Raw genomic sequence first — 19648 nt, 5'->3', positions numbered from 1 at the left:
ATTTCTCCTGCTTATATTCTCCTGATGTCTGCTGTCCTGTGCCAGTTCGTCGTCGATAATTCCTTGTCCTGTTGTGTCCAGCCTTGCTTCGTCCAGCCAACCCAGTCAAGTTTGTTTCTCTGTTTGTGTTATAGTTTAGTGTTTTCCCCCTCGGGGTGGTTTTTGTTGTTCTTTTGTTTTATTTTATTAAACAATTTTACTTTACTCTGCATTTGGGTCCTCGCCCCTTTTTTCCCTCTCTGAACCGTGACAATTATTGGTCAGTTGGCCCTACTTCACTCTGATTGGTCAGATGATGTTGCACTGCTCTGATCAGTGGGCCCTAATTCACTCTGATTGGTCAGATATTCCACTGTGATTGATCAGATGGCCCTACTCTGCTCTGATTGCTCTGAATCTTGATTAATGTGTATCGGTTAAAATAAGAGTTTGGTCACCGAACATCTTTAGGAATAGAAAGAGAATACCTTTAAATTCAAATGAGTTATAACAGATTATTACAGAAATTTCAACTAAATTGGATATTTCTCACATTTCTCTTGATTTTTCCTGTTTATTAAAATTCAATTCCATTTTTCCCCCAGCATGTTAATGTGTGTGTAGTAATGTTTGTTCTGTGATCTTCAGTGCTTTTGTTAGATGAGTTGATCAGTTTTGTCTTTGTTACTGACTAATGCACGAACATATTACTGTCAAGCAAATATTCATGTAAAAGAGAGATCTGTGAGGGGTGAGCTCAATAATGCTGAGCACTGCGTCACCTTTGAGCTTGGAGTTGTTCTTCTGCCTCCACTGTGGGACGAACACCATGATTTCTCGATGTCCTTCAGCCCAGAAGTGCTGGACGGCCAGAGCGATGCCTCGACAGGAGAAAAACACCCCCAGACCGTGACTGTGGACCACAAGGATCATTTACACAAAAATAGCAGAATTTATCTTTGTGCTTTATCCTGGAAATACTTCTGCCACACTACACTGGGTGTGTTTCATTTTACTCCCTAGTCCATCAATATATTCGTGTCTCACTGTCCCCATGTCAATATCAGTTTTCATTGGAGAATATAGTGATAGTTATAGTGTCATTTATAGGGAGTGCACTGAAAGTCTTACTCATCTTATTATCAGGTTTGAAGGTCTCATGAAATGAAAATATATATATTTTTTGGACGTTAGCATCAGTGTGTTAGTCTTAGAGATATCTATAATCTAGTGTGTTCAAAAACACGGACAAAATTCACATTTAGAAGATATAAACCTGATATAAACAACCAAAGAAGTTTGTCACTTCTGCCTAAAAGGATCAAGGATTGTTTTGACGTCAGTTTCTTATCAAATCTTCTGTGACAAACTGCAAGCTTTGAATGTTTATATCAGGTTTATATCGTCTAATGTGAATTTTGTCTCTGTTTGAATTTCTCACATAGCAGCTGTAGAATAACCGCAGCAGATTAAAAGCTATAGTTGTTGTGTTACCATCGCAACTGCTTAATCACCAATACATATTAACTGGCATAGTTGTTGTGTTACCATGGCAACTGTAGAAAAACCACAACAATTTAATTACTGTAGTTGTTGTTACCATGGAAACTGTATTAACACCAGAACAGATTAATTGCTATAGTTGTTGTGTTACCATCGCAACTGTAGAATGACTACAACAGATTAATTGCTATTGTTGTTGTTACCATAGCAACCGTAGAATCACCACGACAGATTAATTGCTATAGTTGTTGTTACCATAGCAACCGTAGAATCACCACAACAAATCAATTACTGTAGTTGTTGTGTTACCATAGCAACTGTAGAATCACCACAACAGATTAATTGCTATAGTTGTTGTGTTACCATAGCAACCGTAGAATCACCACAACAAATCAATTACTGTAGTTGTTGTGTTACCATAGCAACTGTAGAATCACCACAACAGATTAATTGCTATAGTTGTTGTGTTACCATAGCAACTGTAGAACCACCACAACAGATCAATTACTATAGCGGTTGTGTTACCATAGCAACTGTAGAATGACTACAACAGATCAATTACTATAGCTGTTGTGTTACCATAGCAACTGTAGAATCACACAAACAGATGAATTACTGTAGTTGTGTTACCCATAGCAACTATAGAACCACTACCACAAATTAATTGCTATAGTTGTTGTGTTACCATAGCAACTGTAGAATCACCACAACAGATTAATTGCTATAGTTGTTGTGTTACCATAGCAACTGTAGAATGACTACAACAGATCAATTACTATAGCGGTTGTGTTACCATAGCAACTGTAGAATCACTACAACAGAAAAATTACTGTAGCTATTGTGTTACCATAGCAACTGTAGAATCACCACAAAAGATCAATTACTGTAGTTGTGTTACCATAGCAACTGTAGAATCACCACAACAGATTAATTGCTGTAGTTGTGTTACCATAGCAACTGTAGAATCACGACAGCAGATCAATTACTGTAGCTATTGTGTTACCATAGCAACTGTAGAATCACCACAACAGATCAATTACTGTAGTTGTGTTACCATAGCAACTGTAGAATCACCACAACAGATGAATTACTATAGTTGTTGTGTTACCATAGCAACTGTAGAATCACCACAACAGATTAATTAGTATTGTTGTTGTGTGACCATAGCAACTGTAGAATCACCACAACAGATCAATTACTATAGTTGTTATGTTACCATAGCAACTGGAGAATCACCACAACAGATTAATTAGTATTGTTGTTGTGTTACCATAGCAACTGTAGAATCACCACAACAGATTAATTACTATAGTTTTTGTTACCATAGCAACTGTAGAATCACCACAACAGATTAACTGCTATTGTTGTTGTTACCATAGCAACTGTAGAATCACCACAACAGATTAACTGCTATTGTTGTTGTTACCATAGCAACTGTAGAATCACCACAAAAGATTAACTGCTATTGTTGTTGTTACCATAGCAACTGTAGAATCACCACAACAGATTAACTGCTATTGTTGTTGTTACCATAGCAACTGTAGAATCACCACAACAGATTAACTGCTATTGTTGTTGTTACCATAGCAACTGTAGAATCACCACAACAGATTAACTGCTATTGTTGTTGTTACCATAGCAACTGTAGAATCACCACAACAGATTAACTGCTATTGTTGTTGTTACCATAGCAACTGTAGAATCACCACAAAAGATTAACTGCTATTGTTGTTGTTACCATAGCAACTGTAGAATCACCACAACAGATTAACTGCTATTGTTGTTGTTACCCATAGCAACTGTAGAATCACCACAACAGATTAACTGCTATTGTTGTTGTTACCATAGCAACTGTAGAATCACCACAACAGATTAACTGTTATAGTAGTTGTATTACCATATCCATTACAGAATCACTAAAATAGACTAATAGTCCAAATTTAAGGGGTGCAAACAATAACAATGGTAGTAACGTACTTCCTCTTATACATTTTTAATTTTGTAGCATTTGAGAATCCAAAAAAGAACTATATATTGATAAATAATGTTATGATCGCTGTTATAATGCTAAGTTATGATTAAATGGACTCATTACAATTATAGTCTGACAACAAGCAGAAATGACATCACTATATTGAAATGGTCTATACTTTACTGTAGTATGGTTTAAAAACACTGTACTATGTGTAGAGGTGTGTAAATGTACCTCATGGCCACATTGCTGCCGTCGATGGTGACGTGCCGCAGCTGAGCGTCTCCAGGCTGGTCCGACAGCTGCAGACTGAAGGGTTTCTTCAGGCCCTCCAGGAACCGCTGGGGTCCTGTCACCACAGATGCTGCAGCCCCTCGCTCTTGCTTCACTTTGGGTGTGTGATTTGAAAACATCGCTGAGCTGACATCCAGGCTCTGTTTGTTATTCGGAGGCGATTGGCTGTAGGAATTCACTGGGTGAATATCTGAAGTCATGTTTTCCCAGGAGTACGTCATCTGCGGCGGGCCCTTGACTGTGGATCCAGACCCGGGAATGCTCATCGTTTGGAGGATTCGTGGTTTGAGGCTCTGGTTCTGCTCCCAGGGTCCAGGTTCTCAACATAGGATCTAGACATATGCCAATATTCAATAATTGATCAAAATTATATAGTGGGCACTTCAAAATACTGAATTAAATGAAAGATTTAAGAGGCATTGACATATTATCTCTAAAAATGTGAGGAAAGTGTGAGACGTGTCGATTGTGTCGATAATGTGTGCACGCTTTAAAAAGAGAATGTGCACACGAAAAGATGCAACATGTGAACAGATCCTTACAGTGCCTTTTAAGAATATTCATATTGCACTTGCAGAAGTGTTCAAGTTTCAGCAATTAATCTCAACAAGAACACGTGATACTGTCTTAAAGCTAATCTGACTTAAAATTTCATTCAGTCATCCAATCAGCTTGCAATGATAGTTCATCGCAGGTGCAGAAAGTTAGGAACAAAAGAGTTGTTGAGTTGACATTATTAACACCCGTAGGTAGATTCTTTTTGCAGTAAAGTTTGGTGTTTGATGTTTATTTTTATTTTATTTTGCCCGCTCAACAATTCACACACTACTGTCTGGCTAGTTTCTGTCCTCTACTTATAAGCTAAAAAATGCAGAAATGGTCCAACATTCCTGACCATTGAAGCCTAGAGAAACAGGCCATCAGTATATTGTAAACTGATAGGTTCAGTTATTCCTTTCCAGTTATCAAAGAAATCATTTGTTCCTTAATTAAAGTTTTGGCTTGAGTCTCAAAAAAATCCTGTGAGCTCCGCCAGCTGAAATCATGTCACACGCACCCAAAGCAAACCTCCGCAAACACAGCGATGACGCCACATTCGCCAAGCGCACAATAACAATAACAGAGTTCGCGAGTTCAGTAACAGAAAGCTGATTGGCTATTGCATGTTGGTCTCATTTGTAGTTGTAATGCCGCAAATTACATTAGGACTAGTGAAATAAAGAACTACAACACCACGAAAACCAACCCTAACAGCAACAAAAAAGAATTTAAATAAGCATTAGATGAAGCGTTACATGGACATCGGAAAAATAAGACCTGCGCAAATATATTTAAGACCTAGAACAGCCAATTTAAGACTTTTTAAGGCCTAAAATTTAGATTTTTAAATTTGAGACTTTTTTGTATGAATCAGTTCAATCCAATATTTTGATCACTCTGAAAAGTTGAGATGTTTTCAGCTAGATGCACCTGAAGTGCGTGCACGTCCTGTTCTAGTTGCCTCCTCTAGAAGTAGTGAACTTGCGCACTCAAAAGACGAAATATGTCCAATTTCGTCAATTAATCACAACCATATAATCAGAGACCGTCATATAGCTAATCTTACCTTGAATTTCGCTCAATTGTCCAATCTGCTTGCTGGCTGCCATTTCCGACCCCATTGGTGTGCATGTGCTCCTGTTTCTGCAGCTGCATGAGCAGCTCATGAGGCTTTATCTCGGGCAGATTCCCGTACACCTCCATTACACGCTCCTCCGCGTACCCGCAGGTCGCCGCCGCCGCCTTCAACACTCCCAACACAAAGTCCTCCTGTTTAGCATCAGTTTGATTAGCCTCCGCTCTCTCCGCCGCGTGTATTTGTCCAGAATCGAGCTGGTTTTGCTGGTCAGTTTTGTCCTGCTCCTGCTGGATTAAATCAAGGAGTTGCGAGGCTTCTTTAGGGCCGGTTCGGGCCAGAACGCTGCGCACCACCGCCTCCGTGAAGCCCATAGCGGTGAAGAACTTGAGCAGGTGCTGGAACTCCTCTCCGCACCCGCTGCTGTCAGGAGGCCGGTCAGGTTCTGGAGGCTCTGCAGTCTGGAAATGTCTTGAGTCCAGGGTGAAACCTTGGGGAAAATGAATAGTAACACTTTAACCCTTGTGTGCTGTTCAAATGTCAAACTGTTCAAACCTTTTCAGCCCTGTTTACTTCTATTATAATGTGATTTTTTTGATTCATGACAGCATATAATCATGCATTCCTGATTGTCCCTGTTGGCAAGAGGAACAATGTGTACCACACTAATAACGTTCCCTAGCTCTCTGACACTGACACTTTCTGGCTTTGATCCTAATTGTGGCGTTTTGGTGACTCGCTTTAAATGCAAATGAGATCTTGCTCTTTTCAGAAGAGGGCGGAGCTACAGACGTCTGTGCGACAGATGTAAAGCAGCAGTGTGTGTGTTGTCAGTGCTGGTCAGGTGTGCATGTGTGCTTCAGTGTGAGTGTGTGCTTCATGCTTCTGTCAGTCTATGGAGACTCCTGTCGCTGTTCATTTGTGCTTCATCTAAAGCCTAGTTCACACTACAGGATTTTAAGCCTGATTTGAGTCCGATTTGGAAGTTAATGAGTTCGCCGACAGATTGAGCTGTGATCGGGGAAAAATCTGCGGGCGCTCTGAACTCTTTATGTGTGAACTACTGAACAACGCAACAAAGAGGCTCGTTGAAGCGTTGCCGACACCTCTCATACGGAAATCCAATATCTAGCGTGCTGCATATTCCAGAGAAGCCGGCCGACTCGACCCCACGTGCGGTCTGATGTAGTGACGAGCTGCAGCCAATGAGAGAGCATATCAGCATGAGCTGAATGGCCGTGTGCTGAGGAGATCAACAGAAACGTCTGTGATTGGCCAGAATGGGCATCGATGCACTCGCTTCATTCTGCGTTAACACGGCCACGAGAGTCGGCTATACTAACAGAGGAACTAGAATTCTGTAACTATTAAATTATCATACTGCTCATTCTGACCGTTCTCATATTAAACGTCATATTGTCACAACATATTTACATTCAAAACTTCTGTTGAGATATTAAAATTAAGCTCTGAATATCTGCCATCATATTTGATGACACAATTACCGTAAAAATGCATAAATCCATTAGAGGCCACTGTGTACGCTTTTTGAGATCTCAAATTTCCCTGGCAAGTGCCATTCGCGCCTGCTGTTCCCGCGTAAATCTACCAGAGGCCGCTCTGTACGCTTTTTGAGATCTCAAATTTCCCTCGCAAGTGCCATTCGCGCCTGCTGTTTCTGCATAAATCCACCAGAGGCCACTGTGTACGCTTTTTGAGATCTCAAATTTCCCTCGCGAGTGCCATTCGCGCCTGCTGTTCTCGCGTAAACCCACCAGAGGCCACTGTTGACTGAGTTTTTGACAGACTTTTAGACTGACTGACGAACGAACGCCCCGTAGTGTTCGTTTAAAAAAATGAAATGCAGCTATACGTACCCTCCGGCTACATGATTAGCGGTCTCCAGAAACGTCTGTAGGGCAACGTTTTCAGAATGAGCCTATGTTGTTATTTTCACTTTCATAACAGTAGCTATTTCGCACCACAGAATACGCTGTTTTGAAATACATATCTGAATTAAATTCATGTTTTTGCTATCAGAGAGTTATATTTAAGTTAGCAGGAAGTTGCAAGGCATAAAATGCGTGCATATTTAAAGTCACAGCGAAAAGTAGCAGTCATGTTGACCAATATGGTAATTAAAGGTAGAAATGCTCAGTTCTTTAATGTTAGAAAGAAATACACAGATATTAGGAAACGTCATGGTCTTATAGATATGTTAGTTTTATTTCAAAAAGTTATTATATTACAAAAATTAAAAACTCTCTGATTGCCTCGGTAGTGCTAGTGTTAAAGCCACATCTATCCACTTAAACCTTGCAGATGAGCGATTGAACGCATCAGCTGACTGACGATGTTTTTAAATGCTCCCTTGAAAGTTTGCAACGTTGTCAGTGATGTCATCCGCACACAAGCAGCCAATAGTATTCCGTTTTTCTGACGGCTCCTCCCTAAAAATTTCATTGGCTGTGGTTTGGTAGCTTGACTGAGCTGTTGGCGAACGAGTTGTTGTCAGATCATGTAGTGTGTAACCCTCCCTCTTGTGGATAATTTACGTAGCGTCACGTAGTGTGAACACTACAGCGATTAAAATACACAAAATCAAGTCATGTAGTGCGAACGGCACAGCGATCTGCCGATGTTTAGCGTCATGTAGTGTGAACTAGGCTTAAAACTCCACATCTATAATCCTCTTAGTCTATGCTGACATTATCTTCAGCAGCGCAAACACTCTAATTGCTAATGGACAGACGGCTGCTTCTCACTCAGGGCTGCAGTTTATGCTAATGAGGGAGAGATGGGCACTAGTGGGCGGGGATTTCCCCCTCTGATGACATCATACAATGAGAGAATGTTAATCAGAGTGTTTCTGTAGACTGTTTTGATCAAGTCTGATTATATAAAATACAATTAATTCATGTTGACCATTAGAGGCTGGAGATATTCACACACTGCTGACACACAACTGGGTTAAAACTCCTTAGAAAAGTCATTTCTGCGTAATAGCTCCCCTTTTTTAAAGTAGCTTACCCAACAGTGGCTGCTGTGAATGTGAGCTTTCTGCGTTGTTATTATTATTATCAGACGCTTCATGCACTCCTCCGTTCTCCTGCAGTGAGGTCGACTGGTCCTGAAGTGTGTGTGTGTGTCTGTTTTCTGGGTTCTGCAGTGTGTGAGTGTGTGTGTTTCCGGCCAGTCTGACCAGCTCCAGCAGCGCCTCCTTCACCCGGACGGGCAGAGCCAGCAGCTCCAGTGTGTGCCGGTCTTCCAGTTCCTCCACCAGTGTCTTGAAGGCTCGTCGGACTCTAGGGACGCCCCTGCGCTGTCGGGACGCCGCCCTGCCCACTGCGGTACTTCTCCACCAGGTCCACAATGAAGGAAAAGGCCTTCACCACAGGCTCGGTCATCCCGCTGATTAGGAGGAACCCTGGAGAACCCACCTACAGCACAGACCACAGAAGGAAAATCAGCTCATGTCAGCACTATTAACATTGTCGTTAGCATGTTGACATATTTTAGGTGTTGTGTTTACCTTTGCTTTCCTGTCTATACACTAATGTGCTTAAAGGTGTTATAATAAGTAAATCTTTTCGGCTTATTCCCTTTATTCATCTGAGGTCACCACAGCGGAATGAACCGCCAACTTATCCAGCATATGTTTTGCACAGTGGATGCCCTTCCAGCTGCAACCCAACATTGGAAAAACCCATACACACTCATTCACACACATACACTACAGCCAATTTAGTTGATCAGTTCCCCTATAGCGCATGTGTTTGGACTGTGGGGGAAACCGGAGCACCCGGAGGAAACCCACGCTAACATGGAGAGAACATGCAAACTCCACACAGAAACACCAACTGACCCAGCCGGGACTCGAACCAGCGACCTTCTTGCTGTGAGGCTACAGTGCTAACCACTGAGCCAGCGTGTCGCCCTAAATACATTTCAATTATGTATAAATAAAATAAACAATAATATTATTAATAATTATTATTATATATTAATATAACAATAAACCATAATAATAAACATATTTACATAAGCAATAATAGTAGATATATTTATATAAATATATTTCTATACTTTTTTTATCATTACGTATAAATATTAATAATGATTAAAATTATTATATTTAGATAAATAAATAAATTAATTAATAAATACATATAAAATATTTATATAATTTTTAGTCATTACGTATAAATAAAATTTGTGCTCTTATTATTTATTTATTTTGCTTGTTTTGATGTTTTTCTTTATCTTGAGCTTTATACATTTACTTTGTCTTTTATGTAGACTTTAATTTTGTTTCTCAAATAACCTTTATCTTGGATGCTGTGCTTTCCTTCAGAAACCCTTTATATTGCTTTTTATTTTGAAACCTGATCTTGCTTTGTATGCTATTTTTATGTTGTTTTCATGTAGATTTATATTGCATTTAATGCATCTGAATATACAGTTGAAGTCAGAATTATTAGCCCCCCTTTGAAGTTTTATTTTCTTTTTAAAATATTTCTCAAATGATGTTGAACAGATTCAGGAAATGTTCACAGTATGTCTGATAATATTTTTTCTTCTGGAGAAAGTCTTATTTGTTTTATTTCGGCTAGAATAAAAGCAGTTTTTAATTTTTTATTAACCATTTTAAGCTCAATATTATTAGCCCCTTTAAGCTATATTTTCCCGATAGTCTACAGAACAAACCATCATTATACAATAACTTGCCTAATTACCCTAACCTGCCTAGTTAACCTAATTACCCTAGTTAAGCCTTTAAGTGTCACTTTAAGCTGTATAGAAGTGTCTTGAAGAATATCTAGTCTAATATTATTTACTGTCATCATGATAAAGAGAAAATAAATCAGTTATTAGAGATGAGTTATTAAAACTATTATGATTAGAAATGTGTTGAAGAAAAATTCTCTCCATTAAACAAAAATTGGGGAAACAAATAAACAGGGGGGCTAATAATTCTGACTTCAACTGTATGTATATAATATATATATATATATATATATATTATATATTATATATATATATATATATATATATATATATATATATATATACAGTTCCTCAATTACTTACTCTTTAAAGCTGCAGGAGTAAATTTGATTCCTTTGACCCAGCTACAATGTTCTGCTGATGGTAAATTTCTTTCAAGATGTTGGATTGTATAAAGCTGTTCATACAAAGGTAATTGTACTACTGTTTACTAAACCTGATTTGTTTTAACTTGGTTATTTAAATAGCTGACCCAAAAATGAATATTCTTGCATTGTTTACTCATCCTTAAGCTATTTATGTATTACAAAGTTTTTTGTTAACATAATTTCTAATCTTAGCAATAATTTTTTTTCAAGAGAGAAAGAAAAAAGTTTATTTATTTAAAAGATGATTTTAAGCAGTGAAATATCTTCTATCAGTTTTTGTGGTAACAAATATGGTCAAATATCTGAATGAAAATGATGTCATGTATTGTAAATGAAGATGTTTCTGGAAGCGGCCGTGTATAAAACACAATCTGTGAAGCCTGAAACAGAAAGTACATTGTTCATGAATTATGTCACACCCTGATTTTTTCTCCTGAGGCAAACTAACTTGGCTGTAAGTGTGTTTTGTGCAGCAGTGTGTAATGTTCGCTACCTCAAAGTAGAAAAAAGCTTACTTTTTTTTAAAGAGTTTAAAATATTTGTCGAATTTATAACATAAAATTACATTCTAATATAAATTAGGTGGCAGCACGATGGCCCAGTGGGGAAGCACTCTCGCCTCACAGCAAGAAGTTCGCTGGTTTGAGTCCCGGCTGGGTCTGCTGGCGTTTCTGTGTGGAGTTTGCATGTTCTCAACATGTTGGCGTGGGGTTTCCATGTTGGTGAGCGGCAGTTCTGTGGGTGCAAATGCCTTGTTGATGCCAGAGGTCAGAGGAGAATGGCCACACTGGTTCCAGCTGATAGAAAGGCAACAGTAACTCAAATAAGCACTCGTTACAACCGAGGTCTGCAGAAGAGCATCTCTGAACACACAACACGTCCAACCTTGAGGCGGATGGGCTACAGCAGCAGAAGACCACACCGGGTGCCGCTCCTGTCAGCTAAGAACAGGAAACTGAGGCTACAATTCACACAGGCTCACCAAAACTGGACAAGAGAAGATTGGAGAAACGTTGCCTGGTCTGATGAGTCTCCATTTCTGCTGCCACATTCGGATGCTCGGCTCACAATTTGGCCTCAACAACATGAAAGGATGGATCCATCCTGCCTTGTATCAGCGGTTCAGGCTGGTGGTGGTGGTGTAATGGTGTGGGGGAGATTTTCTTGGCACACTTTGGGTCCATTAGTACCAATTGAGCATGGTGTCAACGCCACAGCCTACCTGAGTATTGTTCTGACCATGTCCATCCCTTTATGAGCACAGTGTCTCCATCTTCTGATGGCTACTTCCAGCAGGATAACGCACCATGTCATAAAGCACCCAATCATCTCAGACTGGTTTCTTGAACATGACAATGAGTTCACTGTACTCAAATGGCCTCCACAGTCACCAGAGCTCAATCCAATAGAGCACCTTTGGGATGTGGTGGAACGGGAGATTGGCATCATGGATGTGCAGCCGACAAATCTGCAGCAACTGTGTGCTATCATGTCAATATGGAGCAAAATCTCTGAGGAATATTTCCAGTAGCTTGTTGAATCTCTGACACCAAGGATTAAAGTAGTTCTTAAAGCAAAAGGGGTCCAACCTGGGACAAGTAAGGTGTACCTAATAAAGTGGCCACTGAGTGTATAATAGCATTTGAAAACTTCCAAATGCAAGTTTCAAGAGTGGTCATCTATAGTATTTGTAACCTAGCAACCAACAGTAAACAAGACAAGCATAATGGAGTTATGTGGGTAACGTTCTACATTAAAATGAAAAAAAACTTGAATGTTTTTTTTAATTTTGAATATCGTCAAATGTTTTTAAAACAATTACAATCTAATACTCCTAAATGCAAATTAGGTACATTTGCATCTTATTAGAATAGCTGTCTATAGTATTGACAACTTTTTAACACAGAATAAACCAAAAATGAACGCAATATCTCAAGTGATCACTACAGAACTCACCACTATATGAGCAGAGGTATTTTTAATCAGGCAATCCATAAACAGGCCTTTGGCACCGCAGAAGATACAGTGAAGAACTTCAGGGAACTGCATCTCTTTCTGAGCTTCCTGATTGACCACACCTTTCACGAACAGCTGAGAGATGCGAAATATACAAGGGAGAAGTAAACAATCAACAGTTCAAGTATATACACGAAACACAGCAACGCTCTATACAAGAGTCAAGACTAGGACAGCAAGTCTAAGAGAATAAAGTTCCCTGCCCCCTTCTTCTCATTGGCTTCTCATTAGATGATGACTGAACTTTCGGTTTTGAGTGAAAAGCACTGCATGTTGATGTTTCACTTTAAGCGTTGAGGAGAAAACTGTCAAAATGAAATAAAACACAAACACAAAAGGTTAACGGTGAGCAAGTGCCTGACCTTTGCTGCGGTGACGTGTGTTCGTGCGCCTCGCAGCTGCAGCCAGATCTGTCCACCCTGTGATGGAGCTTCTTCTGCTCCGATGCTCAGCTTCACCCCAAACACTCGCTCCACAGTGGGCTGCAGCGCCCGAATGGCCTCCCGCAACACACCTGCGCAGGTGAACTCATCCTCCACCTGCTCATGAGGTCCACATTCATCTACTGACAGAGACATCATCGCCTCACTGCAGACACAAACACCAGTCAGACGCTAAAGTGTTTATTGTCCCAAACAGAGAAGTGCTAGACAGAATATTATCATCTTTGGTCATCTCACAGAAAACTAATTCCTGCTTGTGTGAGGTGTGTGTAATGCAGTGTGTATTGGTGCAGGACAGTAAATCTGACATTATTCTCTCCTCTATCTGCTGTTATCAGTCTCACACTATTGTTTTCCTCTTTCTGAAAGTCTTGATAACACCATCCTGGAGGTTTTCTCTTATTATTTTAGCTAATAGGATTGTAGAATAATGATGTGTTGTGTACTCTCCCATTCACTGCGCTCTGAGTTTACCACTATGACCACTTCTGCTGCTGAGAAACACAGAGATGTGGAAAGGGTTCATTTTAAGTGGCCTTAACTACTGCGCACTTGCATCAAATATAGATACAGTGCTTACTTTGTTGATAATGTATTGCAGAACACTTTGAGGTGGGATACAGGTTGGGTTAGGGACAGGTTTGGTGGTATGGGTGAGTTTAGTGTTGGGTTAAATAAGAGTAGGTAATTAAGATGCAAATACTGAATTTAATTACAGATGTAATAACATGCAGGTATTTAATCAAGAATAAATACAATGTAAAGCTGCATTTATTACACAATAAGTACATTGTAACAAATGATTAATTTCAGGGTAAGTACATATTAGGTAAGGCCACTAAAATATACATGCAACCAATGGTTAAAGAGCCCATGTTATGGGTTTTTGAAAATGCCCTTCCATGTAGTGTAACACAGCTCTAAGTGAAGTGAAATATCCAGCTAAGGCTTAAATCTGTAAGTGTACAGTGTTTAAAACTATTGATTCATCTATAAAAGAGTCGACTCATAGTGCTTCAAACGAGTCGTCTTGATAACGAGTCATTAGGTGTTTCGTGATGACGCGGCTACGAAACACAAGTAGTTGAGCGCGCAAACCCGGGACATTTGAAACCTGCGGCCCCGCCCACTAACAGACACCCCCCCCCCCACACACACACACAGACACACAGACAGACACCGGTCGAATGAAGTCACGCTGTGCAGATGGATATTCACAGTCTAATCAAAGATGAAACACAGCAATATAGCCCAGCCGAGTGCTTCTGGAAACTACATGCTACAAGAAGACTTCATTGGTTTGTTAAAGGAAGGATCAGTAAAGACTGTCAGAACATGGATCAGTGCATCATGAATCTACCCCCATTTCACCAGTGTGAGTACGTGTGATTAAAACTGTTGCTCGTTTACTCTAGCTTACACATGATGTATTTAGTTGTGTTTTGTTACTTGTAACCGCGTGTACTGTATCAGGTTAACTCTTTATATTCTCATATCGTGTGTAAAACCACGTTGAAAACGCAACGCGTGCGCTTTGTTTACGGATCGCCAGCTATTCCTACACGCATGCAACGGTCAAGTTTCAAAATAGTTCAGCTCAGGATCGAGTTGAGGTGTCTAAATTGCACACAGCAAGCTGAACTGGCGCTCTAGGCGTGTGTGTCGTGTCCTCGGGGAGAAGTGTAATGTGTGGTGTCTCCTCTTAGGAGAATAATGTGTGTGTGTGTGTGTGTGTGTGTGTGTGTGTGCGTCTCCTCTGAGCAGGGTAAAGCTCTAGGCAAAGTATGATCACCCGCCTTCAACCCTATTGAAAACGAAAGGGACCGTTAGTAAAGTGATGACCGGGGGGGGTCGCGGTTGAAATTGAAGGGGGGGGGGGGGTATTCGCGGATAGGACTGAGGATGTGGGTGGTGAGGGAGGTGTCGCCGACGCCGCCGTGCCATCTCTATTCTGGACAAGCCGGCCCTGTGTGTGTGTGTGTGTGTGAAAAGAGCATGTAGACTGTGACGGGCTAGGAGATCTCCTCGCCAGTTCTTGGAGTTTTTGCTCAATAAAATAGTTAGTCGTCATATTCTAGTCCATCGTCTGTATTTACATTCACCCACTGGCAGCCAAAATCCACTATGAAGCGTGTGTGCACTGTGACTACTTTAATATTGTTGATTATCTGCTGGGCATTTCACTCTGTCTCGCGCTGAAGCCTGTCAGTGTTGTCGACCAATCGCAGCAGGCTGTCATCAGTCCAATCAGCGCAAATTACTTCGCGCTGAGGAGGGGTTTGGGAACAAATGAATCGCTGGACGATTCATATGGGAGTCGTTGGGATAATTAGGTAAAAATAAATGCAGATTATAAGACCATCAAAGTGTTGTTTGACCTTGCATGCATATTAGACTGTTTTGGAGACCCTTACAACCTAAATATGACCCTATTTCATGTATATGGGCTCTTTAAACCAAAGGTTTACAATGCAAATCAATTATTCAATTCAATTCAATTCAATTGTGTACTGTATTACTGTTGTACACTGTATTACATTGTGTGTACTGTATTACACTGCGTACACTCTATATACTGTTGTACACTGTATTACATTGTTGTACACAGTATTACACTGTTTTACCCTGTATTACACTGTTGTCCACAGTATTGCCCTGCATTACACTGTTGTACACGGTATTACACTGTTTTACCCTGTATTACAATGTTGTGTACTGTATTACACTGCAGTACACAGCATTACATTGTTGTGTTCTGTAACACATTGTTTTACCCTGTATTACACTGTTGTACACTGAATTATACTGTTGTAGATTGTATTACACTGTTGCACACTGTATTACATTGTTTTACCGTGTATTAAAATGTTGTACACCGTATTACACAGTATTACACTGTTGTACACAGTTTTACCCTGTATTACACTGTTGTACACTGCATTACACTGTTTTACTCTGTAACACTGTTGTACACTGTATTACACAGTTTTACCTTGTATTACACTGTAGTAGACACTATTACCTTGTATTACACTGTAGTAGACACTATTACCTTGTATTACACTGTTGCACATTGTATTATACTGTTGAACACTGTATTACACTGTTTACCTTGTATTACACTTTAGTACACAGTATTACCCTGTATTACACTGTTGCACATCGTATTATACTGTTGAACACTGTATTACACTGTTTTACCTTGTATTACACTGTAGTACACAGTATTACCCTGTATTACACTGTTGCACATTGTATTATACTGTTGTACACTGTATTACACTGTTTACACTGTATTACCCTATAGTACACTGTACTACACTAGTGAACACTATTATATTGTATTGCAATGTTGTAGACTATATTACACTGTTGTACACTATTGTACACTGTATTACAGTGCTGTACAATAAATTACACAGTTGTACACTGAATTACAATGTTTTAAACTATATTGCATTGTATTACACTGTTCTGCACCTAAATACACAGTTGTAGAAAACATTACAATGTATCACACTGTTGTACACTGTATTTCATTGTATTACACTGTTGTACACTGTATTAAAATGTATCACACTGTTGTACACTGTATTAGACTGTTGTACACTGTATTACACTGTTGTACACTGTATTACAGTGTATCATACTGTTGCACACTGTATTAGAGTGTAGCAAAACATGTTGCGATGTATTCACTTTATACACTGTATTACATTGTTGTACACTGTATTAAACTGTTGTACACTTTATTACATTGTACTACACTGTTGTACACAGTATAAACTGTTGTACACTGTATTACATTGTACTACACTGTTGTACACAGTATAAACTGTTGTACACTGTATTACAATGTATTACATTGTTGTACATAATATTAAACTGTTGTACACTGTATTACATTGTATTACACTGTTGTACACTGTATAAACTGTTGTACACTGTATTACATTGTATTACACTGTTGTACACTGTATAAACTGTTGTACACTGTATTACATTGTATTAGACTGTTGTACTCTGTATTACATTGTATTGCACTGCTGTACACTGTTTTTGTTTTGATGCTTTAAATCGTGTAGTGTACACAGCCTATATTTATCATAAATACCCTAATTATAACATGGATCCAGTTGTTGTTTTAATCGAACGATTAATCTCGGGTTTACGGAATATAGTAGGCCTCAACAACTTAAAAGGAACTGCATCCATGTTATTTAATGCTCGAAAAACATCTATTTGACTAAAGAAGCAGTTTCTCAAAAATACCTTGGTTATATTTCAATAACACAAGAATATGAGGCGAATAATGTCAGCTATGTATGAGTAGACATCCGTAACCTCTTTCTTCTTACCATAATCTCCTGAACTTTACTCTTGTTTTGACGAAGCGCTCGCGATCTGGAATATGAATACTCAATCCGAAGCTAAAAGAAAACAGTTCGGTTTCGCTTCAGATTCGTCCACAGCCGGCTATAAAGCGTTTGTTTTGGTATTTTTTCGTCTCGCAGAGGTTTGTGAAGACTCGTTTATCCACATTCGGCTCTGCTCATGGTGATTGTTGATAAATGAAAGTTAAAGGGAAACTTTAAGCTGATCTTTTGCACGTAAAGCACCTAAAGCGCGCGCACCCGAAATCTGTGAGTGCTCATTAACGCGTTTTAATAATATCTGCTGACATAAAACACCCGAGGGATGAACTTACATGACGTTGAGACGCTTCAGATTACATAATAGCCGTGAAAATGAGAGAAACACGCGTGAATTCCATAATGGCGGACTTATTTTGCCTTCAGTCACATTCAGACGCATCAATGGGAATTTCCACTGACGTAAAAGTCACATCCGTTCATGTAGAGAGCTCTAAAATTTTAGTCTGTATAAAAATATACAGTTGAAGTCAGAATTATTAGCCCTCCCTTTGATTTTTTTCTTTTTAAAATATTTCCCAAATGATGTTTAACAGAGCAAGGAAATTTTCACAGTGTGTCTGACAATATTTTTCCTCTGGATAAAGTCTTATTTGTTTTATTTCGGCTAGAATAAAAGCAGTTTTTAATTTTTAAGCTCAATATTATTAGCCCCTTTAAGCTATTTATTTTTCGATAGTCTACAGAACAAACCATCATTATTCAATAACTTGCCTAATTACCCTAACCTGCCTAGTTAACCTAATTACCCTAGTTAAGCCTTTAAGCTGAATACTAGTGTCTTGAAGAATATCTTGTCAAATATTATTTACTGTCATCATGACAAAGATAAAATACATCAGTTATTAGAGATGATTATTAAAACTATTATGATGTTAATTATGTTAAACAGAACTATATATATATATTGTTATTATTATCGTTATTATTATCATTATATATTATCATTATTATTATCATTGTGTATTCTTCTTATTATTATTGTGTTTTATTATTGTTATATCATTATTTATTATTAGTGTTATATATAGTGTTATTATTATTTTATATATTAGTTATATTATATTATCATTATTATTATTATCGTTATTATTATTATAGTTATTATTATTATCATTATTATTATTATTGTTGTTATTCTTCGTCTTCTTCTTATTGTTATTATTATTTATTATTATTATTTATTATTTTATTATTATTAGTGTTATTATTATTATAAGTTATTATCATTTATTATTAGTGTATTATTATTAGTTATTATTATTATTATTATATTATTAGTGTTATTATTTTATTAGTGTTATTATTATTAGTGTTATTATTAGTAGTGTTATTATTAGTAGTGTTATTATTATTATTGTTGTGTTATATATTATTATATGATATTATTATTATTATTATTATTATGTTGTTGTTGTCATTATTATTATCATCATTATTATTATTTTTGTATAGCAAAAGTATCTTTACAAGAAAACTGAATTCTTAATTTTGTAAGTTTAAATATCAGATATTTAACATCAAACCAAAACATTTGGGTATGTGTGTTCAATTTTATTGATTCTTCCTTTAACAGATTCCATGTCTCTAAAAAAGTTTGCAACAACTTGTTTCACTGTTTAATTAAATGAGTTAGTTTATGTCACTTCTTAATTTTATTAACGACTATATTGAATTTAATGAAAGGCAATCCACTGACAATAAAAACAATCTTCAATATTCTCTCTTGTTTCCCATTGAATAGAAACACTCTTACCAGCTTTACTGTATTTACAAGAAACCTGAATTCTCAATTTTGTAAGTAATGTAAGTTTGTAAGTGATCAGATATATTAGTTTGTATGTCACTTCTTGAACTTTATTGATGAGACTTTTTTTCCATTCAATCTGCTCAAATAAGGAATTCCAAAAAGGTTTGCATTTAGGCAACAATGCGGTTCTAGATAATTATTTTAAATGTAAAGGTTAATAAATGCATCGTCTATAATGGCTTGTATGTTACTTGGGCCTTGTGGAGCTGCACATGGATGGATTTGCTCTTCAGTGTTTGGACTTTCAGCACTGAAAATTAAACCACACTGAACTGAACTGAACTGAACTTCAACTCTGAAAACTTTCACACAACCTACATTGTAAAAGCGCTAGATAAATAAACATGAATTAATCGAATTGAATTGAATTGAGTATGTACCACTATAGGCTGCAGGTGTGTCGACGCGCATGTGACGTCACTCTGTC

The 19648-nt window shown here is 38.1% G+C and overlaps 1 protein-coding gene across 1 annotated transcript in view; it reads right to left on the bottom strand.

Annotated features, from left to right (window-relative positions):
- The window catches only part of khnyn (KH and NYN domain containing), a 28232-nt gene extending 10456 nt beyond the window's left edge, over window positions 1-17776 (bottom strand). Inside the window, 9 exon segments of the mRNA XM_056460855.1 lie at window positions 762-892; window positions 3689-4016; window positions 4019-4080; window positions 5355-5853; window positions 8394-8707; window positions 8709-8803; window positions 12476-12610; window positions 12898-13123; window positions 17687-17776. Coding sequence (XP_056316830.1) covers window positions 762-892; window positions 3689-4016; window positions 4019-4080; window positions 5355-5853; window positions 8394-8707; window positions 8709-8803; window positions 12476-12610; window positions 12898-13116 — 1783 coding nt within the window. The 5' untranslated portion in view covers window positions 13117-13123; window positions 17687-17776.
- Window positions 17777-19648: the final 1872 nt, after the last annotated feature.

This window comes from Danio aesculapii, chromosome 7 (genome assembly GCF_903798145.1).
Source record: "Danio aesculapii chromosome 7, fDanAes4.1, whole genome shotgun sequence".
In the NCBI taxonomy this organism is placed as follows: Eukaryota; Metazoa; Chordata; class Actinopteri; order Cypriniformes; family Danionidae; genus Danio; species Danio aesculapii.
The sequence above is the reverse complement of the archived record's forward strand: the minus strand, read 5'-3'. Positions and strand labels throughout refer to the sequence as shown.